This window comes from Ornithorhynchus anatinus, unplaced genomic scaffold, assembly GCF_004115215.2.
Source record: "Ornithorhynchus anatinus isolate Pmale09 unplaced genomic scaffold, mOrnAna1.pri.v4 scaffold_481_arrow_ctg1, whole genome shotgun sequence".
In the NCBI taxonomy this organism is placed as follows: Eukaryota; Metazoa; Chordata; class Mammalia; order Monotremata; family Ornithorhynchidae; genus Ornithorhynchus; species Ornithorhynchus anatinus.
In genome coordinates this window covers 205,257-231,118 of record NW_024396835.1, presented here as the reverse complement: position 1 = coordinate 231,118, position 25,862 = coordinate 205,257, and the positions used below count along the sequence as shown (strand labels likewise).

At 43.5% G+C, this 25,862-nt stretch overlaps 1 protein-coding gene across 6 annotated transcripts in view; it reads left to right on the top strand.

The window, feature by feature from the left end:
• AGPAT4 (1-acylglycerol-3-phosphate O-acyltransferase 4) overlaps window positions 1–25,862 on the top strand; it is a 162,035-nt gene that overhangs the window by 102,999 nt on the left and 33,174 nt on the right. For all 6 annotated transcript variants that reach the window (XM_029057182.1, XM_029057181.2, XM_029057183.2 and 3 more), the window contains one exon: window positions 3,987–4,156. In XM_029057182.1, coding sequence (XP_028913015.1) covers window positions 3,987–4,156 — 170 coding nt within the window. The remainder of the gene's footprint in view (window positions 1–3,986; window positions 4,157–25,862) is intronic.

The following is a 25,862-nucleotide window of genomic DNA, read 5'->3' as shown; positions in this document are numbered from 1 at the left end:
TCATTTGAAGACTCCTCGAGATCTGGGTTATAAATAAGGCCAGACTGAGCAGATGAGCCTCCATTTACTTCCTTGCCAGGCTGGTGGAGGTGCATCTGAATTATTAAGGTTCAGAGACACCAAGACTCTGGTGAGGAAAGATTATGTTCCACATCACAATGAGCTACAGAGGAATGGCCCTGAAGCCTAAAGACTCCCTCACTCCAGGAATTGCTATTGAAAATAAATAATTCAGTCCTCTGTAGCTTGCAGACCAAGACTCCACGGAAAGCCCTTGTCATCCACTTTGAGGTTCCATATGGAATAAGTGATTTTACCATCTGATATCTGACTCATCCAGTGATCTTAAATACCTACTGTGTTGTATTAAGTCCTTGGAAGAGTACAGTAGTAATTGTGGTATTTATTAGATTGCAACAAATACCCTTCTATCCTGTAAGTTTTTTATGGGTAGGGAATGTGACTACCAACTCAGTTATTTTCGACTGTCCCAAGTGCTTAATAAATCATTCGTATTTTTTGAGTGCTTACTGTGTGCCAAGCATGGTACTTAGCGCTTGGAAGAGTACAGTACATCAGAGTTAGCAGACATGTTCCCTGATCATAACGAGCTTACAGTCTAGAGGGAGCTAGATCTCAGATTCCAAGCCCATTTTCTTTCCACCAGAGCACACAGCTCCTCCATTAGTTAGCAGACACCATGCCAATTAACAGGGTAGGTGGACACAAAATACATTTCTGACAGGAGGAAGAGAATGGAAAGATGGATATGTGGATGAGTAGTCAACCAATCAGTGGTATTTATTGAGCACTTACTGTGTACAGAGAACTGTACTAAGCGCTTGGGAGAGTACAGTACTGTAGAGTTGGTAGACATGATCCCTCCTTAATAGGACCTTACAGGCAATTCATTCAATAGTATTTATTGAGCATTTACTATGTGCAGAGCACTGTACTAAGCGTTGGAATGTACAATTCGGCAACAGAGACAATCCCTGCCCAATAACGGGCTCGCAGTCTGTCAATCTTGAGCACTTAGTGTGTGTAAATCACTGAACTAAGGACTTGGAAGAGTACAATATAACAATATATAATAATAATAATGTTGTTATTTGTTAAGCGCTTACAAAGCACTGTTCTAAGCACTGGGGGAGATAGAGGGTAATCAGGTTGTCCCACATGAGGCTCACAGTCTTAATCCCCATTTTACAGATGCGGTAACTTGCCCACAGTCACATAGCCGACAAGTTGCAGAGCCGGGAATCAAACCCATGACCTCTGACTCCCAAGCCCATGCTCTTTCCACTGAGCCATGCTGCTTCTGTATAACCTGGGGAGAAAAATCAACTGGGGAAGGCTTCTTGGAGGAGATGGGATTACATTGATGCCTGTTTATTTGCTTTGATGTCTATCTCCTCCCTTTTAGACTGTAAACCTGATAGGGGCAGGGATTGTCTCTCTTTATTGCTGAATTGTACTTTCCAAGCACTTAGTACAGTGCTCTGCACACAGTAAGTGCTCAGTGAATACATTTGAATGAATGAATGATAAAGGGAACATATGTGTTCCACCCTGTAAAACTTCAGCTGTGAATGTATCTAGCCTTATTTTGTTGTGGGTCAGCGCCATAGAAGTCTCAAAAACGTCCATCAGAGTTTCTGTCAAAGTCATTGTTGAAGGAAGAATTCCATTTGATCCTTTTTCTTCTCTCTGAGAAAATGTCCCTTGTTCTAAATGCAGACTTTAAAATTAATTTTTGATAAGTTTTATTCTCTACTTTCATAAAGATGTTTCTCTCTAGGCTTCTGTTAGTCATAAAAAAGTCACTTGTGCTGTCAACTCTGCTTGTGCCATTTCACTCCATTATATCTCAGTCTCACTAGGACCCCAACAAAAAAGAAAAATGGGGACTTTCATGCTCTTCTGTAGGATGTCTGAGGACACCAATCTGTCACTTCCAGGATCCTGAAAATGCCACCCACCAACTCTGCCCTTTTTTCAGAGAATGGTGAACACAATGGGACCCAGCTTTATGATTTATTTTCCCCTCAGGCCCTTACTCAAGACATGAAAGACATTGGCTTTTTGAAAGCTTTTTTTTTTTTAACCTTCTGAGACACAGTTACATAGATTTCTTCCTGTGTTCCAATTCTCATTCTTTGTGCTGTTTTATAAAGCCTGCATCCATGTCAAAGAGGGGGATTCATGGTCATTTGACAATGAATTTGACCTACTTTAACTGCAGCAGTTGCCTCCTTACTTCAGCCCTTCTTCCCCAGGCCTGGGCCAGTGAGATGGCCAACTGCCAAGCCTTCCCCGTGATTTTTTTGTTTGTTTGTGTTTTTAGGTATTTGTTAAGCACTTACTATGTGCCAGGAACTGTACTAAGCACTGGGATAGAAAATAATAATAATAGTGATGGTATTTGTGAAGTGCTTACTATGTGCCAAGCACTCTTCTAAGCACTACGGGGGATACAAGGTAATCAGGTTGTCCCACGAGGGCTCACAGTCTTAATCCCTATTTTACAGATAAGGTCACTGAGGCACAGAGAAGTTACATGACTCATCCAAAGTCACACAGCTGATAAGTGGTGGAGTCAGGACTATTGTGTCAGCCTTCTCTCTGATCTCCCTTCCTCCTGTCTCTCCCCACTCCAGTCTATTCATTCTGCTGCCCGGATCATCTTCCTACTGAAACGCTCTGGGCATGAAAAACTCCTCACCCTTGGCTTCAAAGCTCTCCAACGCCTTGCCCCCTCCTACTTCACCTCCCTTCTCTCTTTCTACTGCCCACCCTGTATACTCTGCTCCTCTGCCGCTCACCTCCTAACTGTCCCCTGTTCATGCCTGTCCTGCCGTCAACCTCTGGCCCACGTCCTACTGCTGTCCTGGAATGTCCTCGCTCCTCACGTCCACCACACTAACTCTCTTCCCCTCTTCAAAGCCCTACTGAGCACTCAGCTCCTCCAAGAGGCCTTCCCAGACTGAGCTCCCCCCTTTTCCCTCTGCTCCACCTCCACCCTCTGCTCCTCCCCCTTCCCCCTTCACCTCCCCTAAGCTGAGACCCCTTTCCCTCTGCTCCCCCTCCCCTCGCCTCCCCACCCGACCCTATGCTCCTCCCCCTCCCCCCTTCCCTTCTCCTCAGCACTGTGCTCATTTGTATATATTATTTATTACCCTATTTATTTTATTAATGAGGCATAGATCCCCTTGATTCTATTTATAATAATAATAATAATAATAATGTTGGTATTTGTTAAGCGCTTACTATGTGCCGAGCACTGTTCTAAGCGCTGGGGTAGACATAGGGGAATCAGGTTGTCCCACGTGGGGCTCACAGTCTTAATCCCCATTTTACAGATGAGGGAACTGAGGCACAGAGAAGTTAAGTGACTTGCCCACAGTCACACAGCCGACAAGTGGCAGAGCTGGGATTCGAACTCATGAGCCCTGACTCCAAAGCCCGTGCTCTTTCCACTGAGCCACGCTGCTTCTCATGATAATGTTGTCTTGTTTTTGTTTTGTTCTGTTTTGCTCTGCCATCTGTCACCCCCAGTTAGACTGTGAGCCTGTCATTGGGCAGGGATTGTCTCTATCTGTTGCCTAATTGTACATTCCAAGCGCTTAGTACAGTGCTCTGCACATAGTAAGCATTCAATAAATACTATTGAATGAATGAATGAACCCATGACCTCTGACTGCTAAGCTCGTGCTCTTTCCACTAAGCCATGCTGCTTCTCTAGATCATCAGGGTGGACACAGTCCATGTCCCACATGGGGCTCACAGCTTTAATCCCCATTTTCCAAATGAGGTAACTGAGGCCCAAAGAAGTGAAGTGACTTGTCCAAGGTCACAAAGCAGACATGTGGCAGAGTCAGGATTAGAACCCAGATCCTCTAACTCCCAGGCTCATGCTCTTTCCACAAGTCCACATTGCTTCTCCCTGGATGCTTTAATCTGCCTTTTATTGTTGTTTGTTTCAGAGTTGGTGATGCTGTTGGAGTGGTGGTCCGGGACTGACTGCACCCTGTACACACATCCCGAGGATTACCACCGCTATGGGAAAGAAAATGCCATCGTCATCCTAAACCACAACTTCGAAATCGACTTTCTCTGTGGCTGGAACTTTTGTGAACGATTTGGAGTCTTAGGGGTGAGTCCGAGCCTCCCATGTGCCCTCACTATTCAGGAACCACCCTGGCTTTTCAATCCATGGTATTTATTGGGCACATGTTTGTGCAGAGCATTGGACTGAGTGCTTGAGAGAGTTCAGTACAACAGAGATGGTAGCAGCATGACCTAGTAAATAAGAACTTGGGCCTGGGAGTCAGTAGGACTTGGGTTCTAATCCTTGCTCTCCACTGCTTGTCTGCTCTGTGACCTTGGGCAAATCACTTCACTTCTCTAGGCCTCAGTTATCTCATGTGTAAAATGGGAATTGAGGCTGTGAGTCCCATGTGGGACACTTTGTCTAACTCAATTTGCCTGTATCCATCCCAGTGCTTACAACAGTGCCTGGCACATAGTAAGTGCTTAAGAAATACCACTAATATTATTATTTTAGCAGTTCCCTGCCTGCAAGGAGCTTACAGATAGAGCGTCTATACTAATTCCATTCTCATGGGCAACTTGAGAAAGATACTGTTTCACCAACTTTCTTTTCCAGAGGAAGGTGAGAGGTAAAGAGTGCTTGTCTCTGAGATGGGGGCACAAAGTTGATGTAGTCCCTTACTGCTTCCTACCTGGCTTGGGAAAAGTCACTCCTTAAGGCAGTTTTTCACTAGTGCTGAAATAAATAGCTGCAAGGTATAAGCCCCCAGCCTCCAAGAACCTCAGTCTCTTTGTACATTTCAATGGTGTTAGAAACTGGTAAAATCATTAGTGATAAGCTGTGGACACTGGCAATATTGAGCTCCCATTGAATATGATAATAATAATAATTCATAATTGTGGCATTTGTTAAGCGCTTACTGTGTGCCAGACACTGTACTAAGCACTGGGATGAATACAAGTAAATTGGGTTGGACACATTTTACAGATGAGGTAACTGAGGCACAGAATTGAAGTGATTTGCCCAAGGTCACACAGCGGACAACTGGTAGAGCTGGGATTAGAACCCATGACTTTCTGGCTCCCAGGCCCATGATCTATTCACCACACCATGCTGCTTCTAGTCAGCTGAACTGAAGATTGGGGAAATGCAATATCCCCATGTCCTAAGTGATTGGCTTGTATCTGCCTCTGTGTTTGGAACAGTTGCTTGACATAGAAAGCACTTAAATACAAAAAAATTGATTTTTTGCAAAGTGTTGCATTTGATGTCACTTTGTTTTACTGCAGTAAAATGTCACATGCATCTGGGTGTCTGGTTAATGTAAGTGCCAACACTGGTCACCTCTGTGGGTGTGGGTGTCAGTGTCTGTGTCTCTGTCTCTTCTCTGTCTCAATCATTGGCACTTGAGTGCTTACTGTACTAAGCGCTTGGGATCGTACAATGCAACAGACCTTAGAGTTTAGAGGACTCCATATCCCATAGCTATTTTTGTCTTTCTACTTCATTTTCCTCTCTTCCCCCTCATTCATTCCTGGTCCGTTTGTCCCCATTCACCAAAACCCCCACATCCAGGACCCTTACCACCTACCCCACTTTGGGCCTAGAAAATCTGGTCACTTTTACTCTGTGGAGTTTGTAATAGGAAAGTAGCAATGAAAACTGACTGCTTTGCTACTGACCAAGTTCAGTTCTAAAAGGTGAGAAATCTATTAACACCATCATCAGGGAGCGTCTGGAGAAAAGCCAAAACAAAACTGAGTTCCCTTAGTAGTCCCAGCTGAAATTCCTAATGAAGGGAGAGCATGGACATCATAAAACATGAATTTGAAATACCTATGAAAGACCCTGGGAATGGGAGAAACCAATCTTCTCTAAGTGTTTACTAATATGTGTAATTTTAAGATCTGAAGTTACTTCAGTAGAAGACACACTTTAAAAATCACTTTTGGTATGGGTGCCATTTCTTGGGTTGTATGCTTTTTTTTTCCCCTCCTAAGTCACTTGTAATAAAAGACCTGCTAATACATTTTTCAATTTAAACTTGATTTTAAAGCAATACTACTATGTAATTGTCACTTCAGTGCCATTTCTTGTATTAGTAATCTAGTCCAAGAAAGTACTAGTTTAGGAGGACATCACTGGAGATTTTTATATAAAATATACATTTGAAAATTTGCATTACATTAAATCTGTAGTGGTCTTGATGTAGAAGTAGCAATGTTAAAACATAATAATTCCAGAAGTTACCAAAATTCAGACTTTTGGTAGATGTATTTTAAAAGGGGTAATTTCACTTCATTTCTGTTTTTGTTATTTTATTTCTAGTTCTTGTATAATAAAAACAATAATAATAATAATAATTTTGGCATTTGTTAAGTGCTTACTATGTGCTGAGCACTGTTTGAAGCACTGGGGTAGATACAGGGTAATCATTTTACATTTGAGGTAACTGAGGTATAGAGAAGTTAACTGACTTGCCCAAGGTCACAGAGCGGACAAATGGCAGAGGCTGGATTAGAACCCACATCCTCTGACTCCGAAGTCCATGCACTAAGCCATGCTGCTTCTCTTGTATCTGAAGGTGATATTCCCTGAAGTGGGTGAAACTTTAAAACACCTTCTGGGTCATTATAGAGAAATTTCAAAATTTCCTAGCTAATAACCAGGCCCATCCCTTATCCCCAGAGTCATTCAGGAATTTCAGAGTATAAATCCTAACTTGCATACTGAGTAGCATGAAGCTAAATGAGAGTTGAATCTCACCCCTTACTCCCAACTCTTTAGTGGCACAGTGTGTTCTCTGTTTAAACTGACAGCCAACGTTTGTGTGTTAATGGAGTGGTTGCTCAAATACTAACCCTTGTGGTTCTAATCTCCTCAGGAGTCCAGGTGGATTTGGGCAAAAGTGATAGAGCATGGGCCTGGGAGTCAGAAGATCATGGGTTCTAATCCCTGCTCTGTCACTTGTCTGCTCTGTGACCTTGGGCAAGTCACTTCATTTCTGTGGGCCTCATTATCTCATCAGTAAAATGGCGATTGAGACTGTGAGTCCCTCACAGGAGGGAGTATGTCCAAGTCGATTTCCTTGTATGCACCCCAGTGCTTTGTACAATGCCTGGAACACAGTAAGCACTTAACAAATACCACAATTATTATTATTATTACTATTATTATTATTATCTTGCCAAAAGCGCCTGGCTTAGGCTCTTGCAAAAGATGCTGGAATTGGACTGAGTGATTTTTGGTTGGTCTCATGCTGTCCCTAAAAAGATGGACTACTGTATCTACCCTGATGGGTTGCCGTAATGATGACCTTAGGCTCCCTGTAAGATATTGTGGGCTGGGAATGGGTCTGCCAACTCTGTTATACTGTTCTTTTCCAAGTGCTTAGTGCAGTGCTCTGCACTCAATAAGCACTCTATAAATACCATTGATTGATTCAGCAGGGGTGTATTTTAGTTAGTACCAATATTCATTAAGCACCTGTTATGTGTGCAGAATTTTCTTAGAGCAGGGAAAGAATGCACTCTAGACATACAGTAAGAGTAAGGGTGGGGCAAAGAAATTGGTGATAGACATATAAAGAAAAACAAGCAAATATATCAAAGATAAGAAAGAAAGAGGATTTCAGGCTCCCTACCCCGGCCAAGTCAGTAACGTTCACAGTGTCCTAAAAGTTAACAAGGCCTCACACTGCCAATCTTTGAGGCCCTCCCAGGCTGAAGGAGGGACTGATGGGAGTTCCGGTGGCCTGGGCTTAGGGCAGCATCTCTTTTAAGAGTTTGGGCCCTGGTAGTTAGGTGGGAGGGGAGTAGTGAGGACCTCACACTCCATCACTCATCTGTGTTTATTAAGTGCCTACTGTGTCAGAAGCACCATATTAAGCACTTGGGAGAGTACAGTATAAAAGAGTTGGTAGACACATTTCCTGCTTACAACAAAGTTACAGTCTAGAGGCAGATGCAGAGTGTACAGATATTAATATTGATAAATTAAATTACAGATATGAACATAAATGCTATGGTGCTGGAAGGAGGGGTGAATAAAGGATGCAAATCCTAGTGCAAAGGTGTCACAGAAGTGAGCGGGAAAAGAAGAAATGAGGGCTTAGTCAGGGAAGGCCTCTTGGAGGAGATGAGTTTTTAATGAGGCTTTGAAGGTAGGGAGAGTGAACTAACGGCTATCGGATATGAAGAGGGATGGTGTGGATGAGACAGGATGTGGGTGAGGAGTTGGTGGTGAGCTAAATGAGATCCAAAGACAGTGAGTAAGTTTGGCATTAGAGGAGAGAAGTGTGCGGGCTGGGTTGTAGTAGGAGAGCAGCGAGGTATGAGGGGGCAAGCTGATTGAGTGCTTTAAGGCCGATGGTAACGAGTTTGTTTGATGCGGAGGTGGATGGGCAACCACTGGAGGTTCTTGAGAAGTGGGGAGACACAGACTGAATGGTTTTCTAGAAAAATAATCCAGACAGCAGAATGAAGTGGGGGAGAAGGAGGCAGGAAGGTCAGCAAGGGTTCCAATGTAATAGTCAAGGCAGAATGAGTGCTCGGATTAACATGGTAGCAGTTTGGATGGAGAGGAAAGGTCAGATTTTAACAATGTCGTGAAGGTTGAACTGACAGGATTGGGTGACAGATTGAATATGTGAGTTTGAATGAGAGCGATGAGTTGAGGATAAGGCCAGAGTTACGGTCTTGTGAGACAGGGAGGATAGTAGTGCTGTCTACAGTGATGGGGAAGTCAGGGGAGGACACTGCTGCTGCTAACGCTTCTCTGCATTTTGTGGCCCAGTCTCTGTGGAAACTTGGAATCTGGGAAATCATCCAAACCATTTGGCTCCTTGGATACTCTTCAATCTGTTCTGTCTTTGTGGAGTTTTGGGTCCTTGAGTTAAAATTTTCCCCATACCTTCAGGGTCTCTCCGCCTTAAACATCTTCTCTTTCATATTTCCAGGGTAGATGTTTCCAGCATAATCACTCCCAAACGTCCAACCTTGAAGATGGAAAATGTGAATATGAATTTGAAAAATTACGAACCATGTCCCGCTGTGCCAGCTCCAATTGTCTTTGGGCACTAGTGCAGTCAGGATTTTAAGAACTCTAGGATAGATCTTCCAGTTATGTTTTCTTCATTTGATTAACTCTCTATCTAGTAATAATAATAAATTATTATGGCATTTGTTAAGTGCTTACTATGTTCAAGGCACTGTACTAAGCGCTGGGGAGGTTACATGCAAATTGGGTTGGACACTGTCCCTGTCCCAAGAGAGGTTCATAGTGTCAATCCCAATTTTACAGATGACGTACCTGAGGCCCAGAGAAGTGAAGTGACTTGACCAAGGTCACACAGCCAACAAGTGGCAGAGCCAGGATTATAACCCATGACCTTCTGACTTCTAGGTCCTCGCTCTATTCTCTACACCATGCTGCTTCCCTGAGTGTGTAGATCTCTGAGAGTGGTGATTTTCTAATCCCAAATCACACCTCTGAACAAATTCAGGTTTGAGTCAACAAAGCAAACCACTATGAAGCTAGGAGGTATAGTGGAAAAAGCTCAGGACTGGGAGTCAGAGGACTTGGGATCTAATCCTGATTCCAACTTGCTTACTAAGTGATCTTGGATGAGTCCCTTGACTTCTCTGTGCCTCAGTTTCCTCATCTGTACTATGGGGATTAAATGTTTGTTCACTCTCCTACTTAGACTGTGATCCTTATCTGGTGCAGGGACTGTAGTTAGCTTCATTATCTTGTATCTACCCCATTGTTCAGTACAGCACTTGATACATAGTAAGTGCTTAGCAAATGGTGTCATTATTATTAGTTTTATGCCTCATGGATCTATGTGAAACCTCATTTCTCATCCCAAACCTTATATTTTTTTTTGATGACCACCAACTCTGTTATGCTGTACTCGCCTAAGTCCTTAGTACAGTGTACTGCCCACAGTAAGTGCTCCAAAAATGCGATTGGTTGGTTGATTGATTGACCAGCACATGGATGATCGCTGGAATGCTGAGAGTTTATACCCCTCAGCTAAAATCATGGTCAGGTAAATCATGGAGTATGACATGCTGGGAAGAAAGAGGGGAAAACCTCTGCTGCTTTGTATCAGCAGAAGTAAGCAACAGTTGTTTGAATGGGATGTGTTCCATTGTTCATTGTTTCTGTGTTGAACTCTGGTCGTGCCCCACCCTGCCTGTCTCCGAGGTTCATGAGCGGCAGGAACAATTCATTCCTCTGTGGACTTTCATGCTCTGAGCTGAGTTGCCTTGTGGGAGACTGTTGCCAAAATCAGAGATACTGACAGTAATCAGATGTGATACCAGGGCAATGCAAAGAGGAAAGTGGACAGGCTTCCTCTGTGTTTTAACCATCCAAACTGGCTTCCTCCTCTTGGAATTTGAACCTCATTTCTCTTTGTTCAGTTGATAGAATGAAGAACTTGGCTTAATGGAAAGAGAATGGAACTGAGAATCAGGAGACTTGAGTTCTAATCCTAGTTCTGCCACATGTGACTGGTCTGTGACTTTGTGTGAGTTTCTTAATCTCTCTGTGCCTCACTGTCGTCACTAGTAAATGGGAATTCACTAACTGTTCTCCCTTCCCCTTAGACTGTGAACTTTATGTGGGACAAGGACCTTCTCTGACCTGATTATCTTATATTTACACTAGTGCTTAGCACCTTTCTTGGTGGATAGTAAGCACTTAACAAATACCACAGTTATTGTGATTGTCAAATTCATGTGGATTTGTTGATCAAGTCCCATTTCCTGACTTTATTCATAAGAGGAGAATAGTTGCAATCTGTTTGCCCTGAACCTTTTTCTCCCAAGAGTTTGCTTGGGTATTTAAGTAGAGGACTTCTCAATGGAGTAGTTATTTGATTTTGGCTGATTTATATGGCAACCAGGCAACCAGATTCCTTGAAAAGGTGAAAACAATGCCATTGAGTGTTCACCTCTGGGGCCTGGAGTTTAATGAGGCTGCTGAGTTTTTTCCTCATAAACAATCTCCAGTATTTATCACACACAATGCTAAGGGCTTTTTTTCATCTTGTTTATAAGAGACAATAAAGAGGCTGCAGACCACCTTCAAGGAAAGTAGAAAGTAATTTGAAATGGAACAGAAGAGGGATTAACAGGGTGCTTAACAAGGAATTTAATAGGCTTACTAAAAACTGGAAGGGTACCAGCAGAGAGATTGAAATCTTCTCCTCCTCTTCTTCCTCCAACAATTAATATGTGCCAACCACTGTACTGAGCACTGGGGTAGATACAAGATAATCAGGTCGGACATAGACCCTGTCCCACATGGGGTTTGCAGTCTGAATAGGAGGATTGGCAGCTAATGGATCCCCTTGTATAGAAGAGAAAACTGAGGCACTGAAAAGTGACTCTCCCAGGAGCATACAGCAGGCAAGTGGAAGAAGGATCTTTAAGACCAAGACAGACTCCTCTGTACAGACAGCAGATGGCTTTCTGTGGTGCCTTCTATACTGTCTCCCCCACCCCCTCTCCCTAGGGTGCCGCATCTTATCCCACTCCCCAAGACTGGCTGGGAAAGTGGGAGGACTTGGTTTTCTTCTTCCTCCTAATGCCATTGCTTTCACACCCTGCCCCACATCCCTCTCTTTTCCTTACTCTCAAGTCTATATCATCTGCATCTACCCCCCACTCCAATTATTAGTCACGGTCATCCACCATCCCCCAGGCTCCTACTCCAACTCTCTGATCCATTTTGACCCTTTTCTTCACTTTCCTTCCCTCTTTCTCCATTCCCACATTGATCCTCAGGGACTGCCATATCCATGTGGATATCCCTGATGATCTTCTTCTCTTCAACCCTACTGAACTCCTGCTCCACCCCACCTCACCCACTCACTAATTTGAACACATGCTCAATCTTATTATCTCTAGTCACTGAAAATCTCTACCCTCACCAATTCTGAACTTCTCTGATGGCACCTTCCTCACCTGCCTTCTCGCTCACACTGCCACCCCCTTCACAAATCTGTCTTGATCCCCTACAGAGAACTCCGATGTCTCAACCCCTTCCAATTATCCCAACCCATCATGCCCCATTTGGTCTCCAAACATATCTTCTCTCGATGCACACATACAAACCTTTAACACCTTACTTTCCAAAGGCTCCTTCCCCTCTGCTTTCAAACACACTAATGTGCCCACTACCCTAAAAAATACAACCTTCCTTGATCCCACGACATCCTCCAGTTATGACCCATCTCCTTCCTGTCCTTCCTCTCTAAACTACTGGAGTGAGTCGTTTACATCAGTTGCCTCCATTTCCTCTCCTCCAGTTCTTTGTTTTGATCCTCTGCTGTCTGGCTGCTGCTCTCTCCACTCCACAGAAACTGTCCTTCACTAATGATCCCCTTCTTGGCAAATCCAGTGGTTTCTACTCCATTCTAAACCTCCTTGATCTCTCAACTGCCTTGGACACTATGCACCACCACCTTCTCCTGGGAACATTATCCAACCTTGGCTTCACTGACATTGTCTTCTCCTGGTTTTCCTCCTATGTCTGGTCTGGTCTGGCTAATGAGCGGTCTGTTTCTAAGGCTCCTCCTCTGCCTCCCACCCTCTAACACTGGAAGTCCCTTAAGGGTCATTTCTGGGTCCCCTTCAATTCTCCATCTACATTCACCTCCTCAGAGAACTCATTTTCCTCCCATGGCTTCAGCTACCATCTCTACATGGTTAATTCCCAAATCTAACTCTCCTGCCCTAACCTCTCTCTTTCTCTGCAGTATTGCATTTCATCCTGCCTTCAAGTCATCTCTACTCGGGTATCTTGCAATCATCTCAACTCCTCATCTTCCCACACAAACACTGTCCTCCCTAAGACCTTCCCATCACTGTAGATAGCACCACCATCCTCCCTGCCTCACGGACCCATAACCTTGGCGATATCCTCCACTCACCTGTCTCATTTGACCCACACATTCAGTCTGTCACAAAAACCTGTCAGTTCTACTTTCACAACATCTCTCAAATCTGACCTTTCCATTCCATCCAAACTGCTACAATGCTGATCCAAGCACTTACAAGCCTTGAGTAATGCATCAGCCTCCTCACTGACCTCCTTCCTCCCGTCTGTCTCCTCTTCAGTCTATACTGCACTCTGCTGCCCAGATCATTTCTCAGAAAAACCATTCAGTCCACATCTCCCCATTCCTCAAGCACCTTTAGTGGTTACCCATCCACTTCCACATCAAACAGAAAAGCCTTCCCATCAGCTTTAAGGCACTCAATCAGCTCTCCTTCCTACCTTTCCTTGCTGATTTCCTCCTAAAACCGAATCCACACACTCTGCTCCTCTAATGCCAACCTACTCTTGGTACCTCTGTCTCACTTCTCACTCCTTGTCCATATTGAGAAGCGTGGGCCTGGGAGTTAGAAAGTCATGGGTTCTGATCACGTCTCTGCAGCTTATCTGTTGTGTGACCTTGGGCAAGTCACTTCACTTCTCTGGACCTAAGTTACCTCATCTGGAAAATGGGGATTGAGACTGTGAGCCCCACGTGGGACAGGGACTGTGTTCAACCTGATTAGCTTGTATCCACCCCAGCACATAGAACAGTGCTTGGCACATAGTAAGCACTTAACAAGAACATTATTATTTTTATTAGTAAGCACTTAACAAATACCAACATTATTATTATTATTCTCTCTTTAGTCTGAAACTCCCTCCCCCTTCACATCTGACAGCCCACCATTATCCCCACTTCAAAACCCTCCTAAAATCACATCTCCTCTGAAAGAGTTTCCCAAACTAAGCTCTCTAGTCAGTCAATTGTATTTATTGAGTGCTTTTGTAAAGAGCACTGTACTAAATGCTTGGGAGAATACAATACAACAATAAACAGACACAATCCCCACTATTTCCCTAATCACTCTGCCCTCTGCATCAACTATGAACTGGACTGTAAACCACTGAGTACTTTGGTATTCACCTCAGTCCTACAGTTCTTACATAAATAGTCTTACACTGTACTCTTTCCCCTCTCCCTCTCTGCTTTAATGTCTATCTCCTCCTATAAACCACAAGGTCCTTTTGGTCAGGGGTCACATCTACTAGCTCTGTTATATTGTACTTTCCAAGTGCTTAGCACAGTGCTCTGTGCACAGTAAACAATAAATACCATTGTTTGATTGTATAATGTAGTGCTCTGCCTACAGTAGGTGCTCCATGAAAAGTATCGATTTATGATAGATATATGAAAGCAGTTTTCCTCTTGAATTTTCCATCATATAATCCAGAAGAAATAATCTCCTAAAGCCACCCCAACAATTTTCTTTTAGGATAATTTATTGATTTCTTCAGTGTTATTTTACAGTTTGCAAGAACCTAGTGAACAGTAGAATGCCACTGAAGAGGAGTAGAAATTTGGGAAGTGCTAGGCTTCAAAGCTAGGATTCAGAATCTGTTTACCTCGATAGAATATGTAGATGCTACCAGATCTCAGTGTCTTAAAATGTGATTTCAGAATAAATTCGAGTTTCATTTTGAAACGTGATTTGCCTTGTGTAATTCGGGGATGAGTCTGGTAGTTTTCTACTTTGCAAAAGAAGAGGAATGTAGAACTCAGAATGGAAACAGACAGGGAGATGGGCCTGGAGACGGGGCCAGGCTGAAAGCGGGGAGGCTGACCATGGCCTGGGTTTAACCTGTTTGAGAGTTCTCAATCCTTCTGTTGATAGGTTCTTGTGATGGGTACATACCAAGAAAAACGCTAATACTGTGGCATAGGTTCATGGTACACCATACATTACCTATATGTAGAAGTTCAGCTGTGCCAGGTGGAATTACCAGCCCCCCAGTGCATAGGGACAATACCCCCACATATGCAAAACCTCCCACATGGATGTCAAGTCTTGTTTGACCAAGGAGATAATAATAATAGTAATAATTGTGGTCTTTGTTACATGCTTACTAGATTCTAGGCACTGTACTAAGCACTGCGGTAGATACAAGATAATCAGGTTGGACACAGTCCATGTCCCATATGAGGCTCACAGTCTTAATCCCCATTTTACCAATGAGGAAACTGAGGCACAGAGAAGTGAAGTGACTTGCCCAGGATCATATAGCAGGCAAGTGGCAGAGCTGTGATTAGAAGCCAGGTCCTCTAACTCTCAGGCCTCTGCTCTACCCACTAGGCAATGCTGCTTCTCTCCCCTTCCCTGAGGTTGTCCAGCATCTAATTGGCCTTTTGGCTACTGACACCCATTGGACCAATGACCAAGAGAATAATAAAAGCTATTGTTATAACGATATTTAATAAGTGCTTACTTTAGGCCATTCATGAGGGAGAGAAGACAATCAGATCGAGCCCAATCCCTATCCCAAATGTTGTTTGCTGCCCAAGTCCCCATTTTACAAGATGAGGAAACGGAGACCCTGAGAGGTTAAATCATTTGCTCAAAGTCACACAGCAGGAAAAAGGAAAAGTGTAGACTCGAACTGAAGTCTCCTGACTCACAGGTCTATGCTCTTTCTACTACTAGGCTCCCAATGAGCAATAACTCTGAGATCTTTCCCAAGTCCCATCTGACAGCTGAGGCCCTACCAACAAGTAGCTGGAAATTGAACTGTTTCTGCGCTGGCGTAATTCCTTGCAATTACTCATGCTGATGCTCATAAGCCATTTTTCAGCCCAGTCATTGAGCTTTACCAGATCTTCCTGCAGTTTATCCTCGTCTGCATCACATTTGTCACCTGGTAGCATTTAGTGTCATCTGCATACATGAAGATTTCACTACACTTTCCTTCTTCCAGATCATTTGTAAAGATATATAAACATATCCAGCAATTCCTGGGGATGCCACCACATAGGGTATTTCCAACTGGAAAGTGGAAAAGGTTTCTATCATATAGCCAGCTTTTGTCTTTTGTAAATCACCCCTCTAATCTGAGGAATATATTTGCTTTTTTTAAAAGCTTCTTGGGTGAAACCTTGTCAAAGGCCTTTTGTAAATGTAGAAAAATTATGCCCATAAATACTCCACACTCCAAAATGTTTAAAAATCCCTTCACACATCTCCAACAGATATATGAGACACCACTAATGGTACTTATTAAGTTCTTATTCATTCATTCATTCAATAGTATTTATTGAGCACTTACTATGTGCAGAGCACTGTACTAAGTGCTTGGAATGTACAAGTCGGCAACAGATAGAGACAGTCCCTCCCCTTTGACGGGCTTATGGTCTAATCGGGGGAGACAGGCAGACAAGAACAATGGCAATAAATAGAGTCAAGGGGAAGAGCATCTCATAAAAACAAAGGTAACTAAATAGAATCAGGGTGATGTACATCTCATTAAGTGAAATAAAATAAATAGGGTGATAAAGATATATACAGTTGAGCGGACAAGTACAGTGCTGAGGGGGTGGGACGGGAGAGGGGGAGGAGGAGAGGGAAAGGGGGGAGAAGAGGGTTTAGCTGTGGAGAGGTGAAGGGGAGGTAGAGGGAGCAGAGAGAAAAAGGGGAGAGTTCAGTCTGGGAAGGCCTCTTGGAGGAGGTGAGTTTTAAGTAGGGATTTGAAGAGGGGAAGAGAATTAGATTGTCTGAGGTGAGGAAGGAGGGCATTCCAGGACCACGGGAGGAGGTGGCTCAGGGGTCGACGGAGGGATAGGCGAGGCCGAGGGACGGTGAGGAAGTGGGCGGCAGAGGAGCGGACCATGCGGGGTGGGCAGTAGAAAGAGAGAAAGGAGGAGAGGTAGGAAGGGGCAAGGTGATGGAGAGCCTTGAAGCCTAGAGTGAGGAGTTTTTGTTTCGAGCGGAGGTTGATAGGCAACCACTGGAGGTTTTTAAGAAGGGGAGTGACATGCCCAGAACGTTTTTGCAGGAAGATGAGCCGGGCAGCGGAGTGAAGAATAGACTGGAGCGGGGCGAGAGAGGAGGAAGGGATATCAGAGAGAAGGCTGACACAGTAGTTTAGCCGGGATATAACAAGAGCCTGTAGCAGTAAGGTAGCCGTTTGGGTGGAGAGGAAAGGGCGGATCTTGGCGATATTGTAAAGGTGAGACTTACTATATGCCAAGCAATGTTCCAAGAAATCAGGTTGAACACAGTCCCTGTCCTACATGTGGCTCACACTCTTAATCCCCATTATCACAGGTAATGAGGTAACTGAGGACCAGAGAAGTGAAGAGACTTGCCCAGGGTCACACAACAGACAAGTGGCAGAGTCAGGATTAGAACCCAGGTCATTTTGATTCCCAGGTCTGTGCTCTATCCACTAAGCCACGGTGCTTCTCCCCACCAAGTGGGTTACGTACTAAAATTGGTAATCATAACTTAACTGAGAATCTATTGAGACACAAATTTCTTCTTAAATAATTGATGTTGACTTTTTCCCCCAACAGATTGATTTGAGAAAACCTTAATGGACTATGTACCAACCACTGTACTAAGTTAGTACGAAGTTTAGCTAAGTCTAGATTGAGTTTAGTTAAGTCTTGATTGATAATCACAATAATACACTAATTGTCACATTTGTGCCGTGCTTACTCTGTGCTGAGCACTGTGCTCAGCATTGGAGTATCAGATGAGACATATTCCTATTCCCACATAGGAGAGAACAGCTAGTATTCCCCATTTTACAGGAATCTGAGCCCCAGACAAGTTGAGTGATTTGCCCCCAGTCACACAGAAGGCAAGTGGTGGAGCTGGGATAAGAACCCAGGTCTCTAGACACCCAGTCCTGTGCTCTTTCCACTAGGCAAAGCTGTATCTCTCATTAATCATAAACTCAATATCACCCCATTACTTAGATCAGGAACCCCATGTGGGACAGGGACTGTGTCTTATCTGACTCTGTTGTATCTACCGCAGTGCTTAGTGCAGTACTCAGCATAGAGTAAGTGCTTAACAAATACCATTTTCATTAATATTACCAGTATTATTCTTATTATACAACAAATTTGCAAGTTTTAGAAGGAAGGCTCACTGGTTTTTAATTCCCAGAATTCCATCTGGAACCTTTCTTATGTTTGGGTGTGACATTAGCAATCTTCCAAGTGTCCATACCATTACTATTTGGCAAGTTAGCTTACAGCTTTTGCCAAGAGTTCCACGACTTCTCTGTAAAGTCCTTGCAGAATGCTTGAGAGGGTGCTATCCAATTCAGGTGATTGATTTCTACCTACTTGAATCAGTAATTTAGGCCTGGAATGTCCTGTGTGAAGACTACAATTTGATCCAATAATTTGGGTGTAAGAATCTTTTCAACATCCTCATTGGTGAATATTCATTGAGCTTCTCAGCCAGTACCTTTTTATCTGTGAGTGCACCATTTGCCTATCAATCAATCATATTTATTGAGCACTTACTGTGTGCATAGCAAGATTCTAAGCCCTTCTCTGAAAGTGGTCCCATTGATTCCGTAGGTAACCTCCTGATTGATTCGAAGTCTTTAGTTTTCCAAATTGGAGCTCATGCAAAACCTGTAACATGGCCTAGTGGAAAGAGCACAGGCCTGCGACTCAGAGGATTTAGGTTCTAATCCCAGTTCTGCCACTTGCCTGATCTGTGACCTTGAGCAAGTCACCTAACTTCTCTCTGCCTCAGTTATCTCATCTGTAAAATGGGGATTCAATTCTCCCACTGACTTAGACTGTGAGCTCTATGTTGGAAAGGGACTGCACCCAACCCAATTATCTTGAATCTACCTCAGCACTTAAAATAATAATAATAATAATACTAATAATAGTATTTGTTAAGTGCTTACTATGTGCCAAGCACTGTTCTAATCACTGGGGTAGATACAAGGTCAGCAGTTTGTCCCATGTGGGGCTCACAGTCTTAATCCCCTCTGTCCCTTGGCTTCTGTCCTCTCCACCGAAACTGCCCTCTCAAAGGTCACCAATGACCTTCTTCTTGCCATATTCAGTGGCTCCTGCTCTGTGGGCAAGTCACTTAACTTCTCTGTGCCTCAGCTCCCTCATCTGGAAAATGGGGATGAAGACTGTGAGCCTCATGTGGGGCAACCTGATGACTCTGTATCTCCCCCAGCGCTTAGAACAGTGCTCTGCGCATAGTAAGCACTTAACAAATACCAACATTATTATTATTATCCTACCCTCCTCGACCTCTCAGCTGTCTTTGACACTGTCAACCATTCCCTCCTCCTCAACACATTATCCAACCATGGCTTCACCGACTCCGTCCTCTTCTGGTTCTCCTCTTATCTCTCTGGCCTTTCATTCTCAGTCTCCTTCGCGGTCTCCTCCTCTCTCTCCCATCCCCTAACTGTAGGGGTTTCTCAAGGGTCAGTTCTTGATCCCCTTCTGTTCTCCATCTATACTTACTTCCTTGGTGAACTCATTCTCTCCCATGGCTTCAACTATCATCTCTATGCAGATGACACCCAAATCTACATCTCCTCCCTGTTCTCTCCTCCAACCACCAGGCTCATATCTCCTCCTGCCTTCAGGACATCTCTACCTGGATGTCCACCCTCCACCTAAAACTTAACATGTCCACGACTGAGTTCCTTATATTCCCTCCCAAACTCTGTCCTCTCCCCAACTTTCCCATCACTGTGGATGGCACGGCCATCCTTTCCATCTAACAAGCCCGCAACCTTGAAGTCATCCTTTATTCTGCTCTCTCATTCACTCCACACATCCAATCCGACAGCAAAACATGCTGGTCTCACCTTCACAACATCGCCAAGATCCCCCCTTTCCTCTCCATCCAAACTGCTACCTTGCTGGTACAATCTCTCATAGTATCCCAACTGGACTACTGCATCAGCTCTCCCATCCTCCTGCCTCTCCCCGCTTCAGTCTATACTTCTCTCTGCTGCCTGGACTATCTTTCTACAGAAATGCTCTGGGCATGTCACTCCCTTCCTCAAAAATCTCCGGTGGTTGCCTATCTTTGATTGAAGCAAAAACTCCTCACTGTTGTCTTCAAAGCTCTCCTTCACCTTGCCACCTCCTACCTCACTTCCCTTCTATTCTTCTACAGCCCACCCCACACACTCCGCTCCTCTGCCGCTAACCTCCTCACTCTGCCTTGTTCCTGCCTGTCCCGCCATCGGTCCCTGACCCACGTCCTACCTCTGACCTGGAATGCCCTCCCTCTTCACACCCACCAAACTAACTCTCCTCCCCTCTTCAAAGCCCCACTGAGAGCTCACCTCCTCCAGGAGACCTTCCCAGACTGAGCCCTCCCTTTATCTCTGCTCATCCTCCCCTCCCCATTCCCCATACTTCCTCCCTCTGCTCTACTCCCTTCCCCTCCCCACAGCACTTCTATATATTTGTACATATTTATTGCTTTATTTATTTTAGTAATGATATGCATTTATCTATGGTTTTATTTATCTATTTTGATGGTAATGATACTTGTCTACTTTTTTTGTTTTGTTGACTCTCTCCCACTTCTGGACTGTTAGCCCGTTGTTGGGTCGGGATTGTCTCTATCTGTTGCCAAATTGTACTTTCCAAGAGCTTAGTACAGTGCCCTGCACACAGTAAGCGCTTAATAAATATGAGTGAATGAATGAATAATCCCCATTTTACAGATGAGTTAACTGAGGCACAGAGAAGTTAAGTGACTTTCCCAAAGTCACACAGCTAACAAGAGGCAGAGCCGGGGTTAGAACCCAACAACCTCTGACTCCCAAGCCTGTGCTCTTTCCGCTAAGGCACACTGCTTCTCGTGCATTTGTTTGACATATAGTAAACCTTTACAAATACCATTTAAAAAAAAAACAAGCCACCTGGCCTGCCTCAAGTATTTTTTGATTTTGACTCACCACTCTTCCTTCTCTTGAAGTTTCCATTTTCAAAAGATGTTTTCCCTCTTAATAATAATAGTAATGATATTTGTTAAGTGCTTACTATGTGCCGGGTATTGTACAAAGTGCTGGGAAGAATACAAACACATCAAATTGTCCCATGGGGGGCTTACAGTCTCAATCCCAAAATGAGATAACTGAGGTACAGAGAAGAGAAATGACCTGCCCCAGTTCACACAGTAGGCAAGTGGAGCTGGGATTAGAATCCATGACCTTCTCACTCCCAGTCCCATGCTCTATCCACTACACCATGCTGCTTCTCATGCTGGTTGTGGTGTCTCTTGCTAATACAGTTAGCCATGCAAGGTTTCTGTTAGGTTTTTTTTTGTTCTTCTAGCGCATATTTTACCAGTACATAAAAAATGGCACATTTTAAAACTGTCAGATTTTTTAGTAAGTTGCTTTGGTTTTTTAACTCTCCCATACAGCTGATTCCGCTCTGAGGTCCACATTCTTTCATGGGTCTTTTTTCTAAAATGAATGTCTTGCATTAGGATTTTTTTGTTCTTGTACTTTATTCTTTTTGGAGGGGTGGGAGGGTAGAAGGGGACATTTCTTACCTTCTCACTTCCCCCGAAAGAATGTTAAATTTCACTGAGTTGTGGGCCTTATTACTAAGCTTAACAAATATTGTTATTATTGTTATGTTTTTTTTTTCCACCTGGATCTCCGGAACTAGATGTAGTCCACTACTAGAATTATAAGCAGTACATTATCTTTCTTATGTAGTCAGCCAGTCATATTTATTGAGGGCTTACTGTGTGTGGGGCACTGTATTAAGCACTGGGTAGTGTACAATATAACAAACACATTTCCTACTCACATTGAGTTTAGAGGACTACAGTCTACAATCTTGTTGGTTCTATAACTTGCTGTTCCAGACAAGGTATTGTCTTGATCCTGAAACATTATCTCCACATCTCTACTTGAATTAGTCAGTTATCTTATGTTAGAATAGTACGTACCCTATTTTTACAGCTTCCCAAACTCATTAGATCATTTCTTAATCATCTTCCTCACCCCAGGCAGGTGCTTTTTAGAGCACTTCTAACATGATATTTTTGTTTGAATGGAATTTCTCTACAAACGGATGCTATGATATATCACTCAAAAATCTTACCATTTATGTTGTCCTTCAAATCCACTATCACGCCCTCACCCATGTGCCCTTTCTGGATTTTCCTGTCAATGTCTCATTGGTTCTCTTCCCTCCATCAAAAGGGAGAGATCAAGGACCTGTGCCATTCACCACCAAACCAAAGACTATTATTCTGCTAAAGCAGCTACCAACCAGAGCACTTCCTGAGGTGTGCCAGTAACTCCTTTCTAAAAAAAAAAATGATTAATCAAGGAAATCATGCATCAAATGTGTTTTTTTTGGATGATGTACAGTCCATTTTGACAGTGAAAACATCAAGGAAAACTTAAGCCAGTTTATAAACCCTAATTCATTTAGATGAATTTAAATTGAAACCATTTATTTGCTGCATTGTCAGAATCTTCACAGAACAAACCCCTATTTTGAAATGGGATAGCTGGAAGATTTGGTCACGGTTAAATGCATCATCAACCTTTTTTTCGGGGGGGGGGGGATAAGGGGTTGAATCGCCCTTCTCCCCACTATAAAAATAATACTTGTGATATTTTTAAACAGTTACTATGTATTGAGCACTATACTAAGTTCTGGGCTAGATATAAGATAGTCAGGTCCTACATGGAGCTCACAGTCTAAGTAGGAGGGAGAACAGGGAGAAAATCCCCAATCTGCTGAGGAGGGAACTGAGACCCAGAGAAGTGAAGTGACTTGCCCAAGGTAGCACAGAAGACAGGTGGCAGAGCCAGGATTAGAACCCAAGTCATCTGACTCCCAGGCCTGGGCTCTATCCCCTACACCACTCTGCTAAAAAGTCTAGCTAATTGGCATAGAGGAATAGGTTTGTTTATCCTCTGTGTTCATCCTCCATCTCACTCTAATATCTGATGCCTGATATATGATATAGCTAAGTTTTGGATTGGTGACAGAGTCAAATGCTCTTTTCTCTAAAGCTTTTATTACAGCGTTCTGCACAGAGTGGATCTGATGGATCGATCGATACCCCATATTAAAGCTAATTGCCTTAACAGGACTGTTTGCCACAGAAATATCTGTTTAGTCATTTGCCCATCATAGCGTTTATTGAGCACTTGTGCTTTGCAGAGAATTGTTGTCAGCTCTTGGGAGAGTACAGGAATTAGTCAACACAGCCCCTACCCTTAATTAGTTTACAATCTAGCAGGCCAGGTGAGATGCTAAAATAAAGTACAGGTTGTGGGAAAAAACAGAGTTTAAAGATATGCACCTAAGTGGCATTGGTTTGGGATGCCTGGGGTGAGGTCTTAGTGGGTGAAGATTCAAGTTCAGAAGTGATCAGGAAGCATCGAAGTGACAATGGGGAAATAAGGTGAGGAGAAGAGAGATTAATCAGGGAAGGCATCCTGAAGGAGATTGATTTTACTAGAATTTTAAAGATGGGGAGAGCAATTGTCTGATGGATGGGCGGGGGAGTTCCAAGCAAAAGGAAGAGTGTGAGCAAGAGATTGACTGTGGGAGAGTCAAGGTGGAGGTATAGTGAGTAGATTGGCTGGGATGTGGTGGGAGAGGAGCAAGGATGAAGGTAGGCCGAATGCTATAAAGATGGTGGGGAGGAGTTTTGGCTTGCCGAGAGGAGTAAGCCAATGGTGGAGGATTTTGAGGAATGGGAACACGTGTACAGATTGCTGAAGAAACACTCATTATGTGGATTGCAGTGCCTGTGAATCATGCAAAATCACTGTTCAAAATAATCCCAAAGTTTTAAAAATGAAATTCCATCTTTCTGAGTTTTCAAAAAGAGAGAAAACCTGATTATCGCTCCCACAGTTGCGCATGCTTTAAATCTCCCGTAATCCGAGCCCTGTGTATGTGAATTTTTGCTATTCTGGCAATAAATACTCTGTCCATTAAAAAGCGGATTTGATTCCCTTTAAGGGATGCTTCATTAGCCAGTCTGTTTGGGACACTGTGACAGAGTCGATAGTTTAAACTGGTGACTCCTTGGAACAATACAAAACTAAAGCATTGTGGCAGGCTGTTACTGTTTATGTGATCCTCAAATTCCATTGGGGTTCAAAGAGTCCTGTAACCCAAGCCAAGCAATGTCACTGGAAATGCTCCAGTCAGTTTGGGGTCTAAAATTTCCTCGAGCTCCATTTCACCTGTGCTAAGGATACAACTGCCTAAGGATGCCAGTTCAATAACGGAGCATGTAAGTTCCTTGTGGGGAGGGAATATGTCTACCATCTCTATTGTGCCATACTCTCCCACGTGTTTAGAACAGTGCTTTGCACTCAGTAAGCACGCAAAATATAGCATTGATTGAAGAGCTGGGTAGAATTTTTCCACATCTGTCATTCAACTAAATCTCCTGCTGAGGACACCTTGCCCAGCTGAGTAAGTTCTGTATATCAGGCAAAGCAGAGGACTCCCCCCAATATAATATGGGCACAAAGTATGCCATGATGTAGTATGTTTTCAGTCTTACTGTTCAGAGAAAAGTGAAGACTGTAATGTTTTGATGGTAGAGGCAGTGGTGGGCCAGGTATCAACCTGAGCGAAAGTTGGAAGTCAAGTGAACTTTAGTATTCCCTGCTGCTCTACTATCATCTCCCTGACCTCCCTGCCCCTCCAGGCCAGACTCGCAGCTAAACTGGGGAAAAGTCCATGTGACCCGAAGAGGGATGATTCCTTAAATAATGCCTTCCATTTGACCCAGACAAGTGGAAGAGGTTTGCCTGGGTTTTTATCTATAATAAATAAATGATAATAATGATAAGAAAAGCAGCTTGGCATAGTGGATAGAGCATGGGCCTGGGAATCAGGTCACGGGTTCTAATCCTGACCGCCACTTCCCCAGTGTGTGGCTTTGGGCAAGTCATTCTACTCTCTGTGCCTCAGATAGCTCAACTGTAAAATGGGGATTAAGACTGTGAGCCCCATGATGGACAAGGATTGGGTTCAACACAACACTAAGTACAGTGCCTGACACTGGCACTGTATTCACAAATACCATTATTATCATTATTATTATTATTATTATTATTATTAACGATAATAAAAAATACTGGTAACCATGAGTTCTTAGGAAACTGTTGCCTCATGTATGTTGGGCCAAGTCCCTTGTGGCCATGACTAATTGTAGAACAATGCTCATTTGATTTTGAGTTTCCTGAACTTTATCTGATAGCTTAGTCGGTTGCAGTATGTCCCTCTTGGCAATGGAGGTGGGAGAAGGAAGATTGAAGAGACTTTGAGAAAAGCTGAATTAGGTCATTTGTGTGTCCTAGTTAGAACAAAGTAGCACCCTAAAGCCTTTGATTTATACACTCTTACAACTCTTATGCCCATACTGAGGCTTTATCTAAGGCCTTTGTACTCTGATTTGTGACAGGCTTCAGAGTCACTCTCAGGCCTAGCCTAACCCTCCCCATCCTGTCTTCCTCTCGTTCATGGTCCTAGAACCAGTGCAGCTAAATTGATGGTGCGGATCATCACACTTCCTTTCTAAAGTGGTGTGGCTAATATACTTGTTCTCCTTGTGGGAGAGCCAAGGTGGATGGTTTTTGATCTGATTCTACTTACCATAGCGCTTGGGACCTAGCAAGTGGTTAAATAATTTCATATTTATTATTATTATCATAACAATTATTAATAATAATTGTGGAATTGGTTAACCACTTACTAGGTGCCAGGCACTGTGCTTAGCACCAGGGTGGATACAAATGAATTAGGTGCACACAGTCCCTATCTCACCCTGGACTCACTGTCTTAATTCCCATTTTACAGATGAGGTTACAGAGACACAGAGAAGTGAAATGACTTGCCCAAGGTCACATAACAGGAAAGTGGAAGAGCCAAGATTAGAACCCAGGATTATCATCATTAGCATTGTTG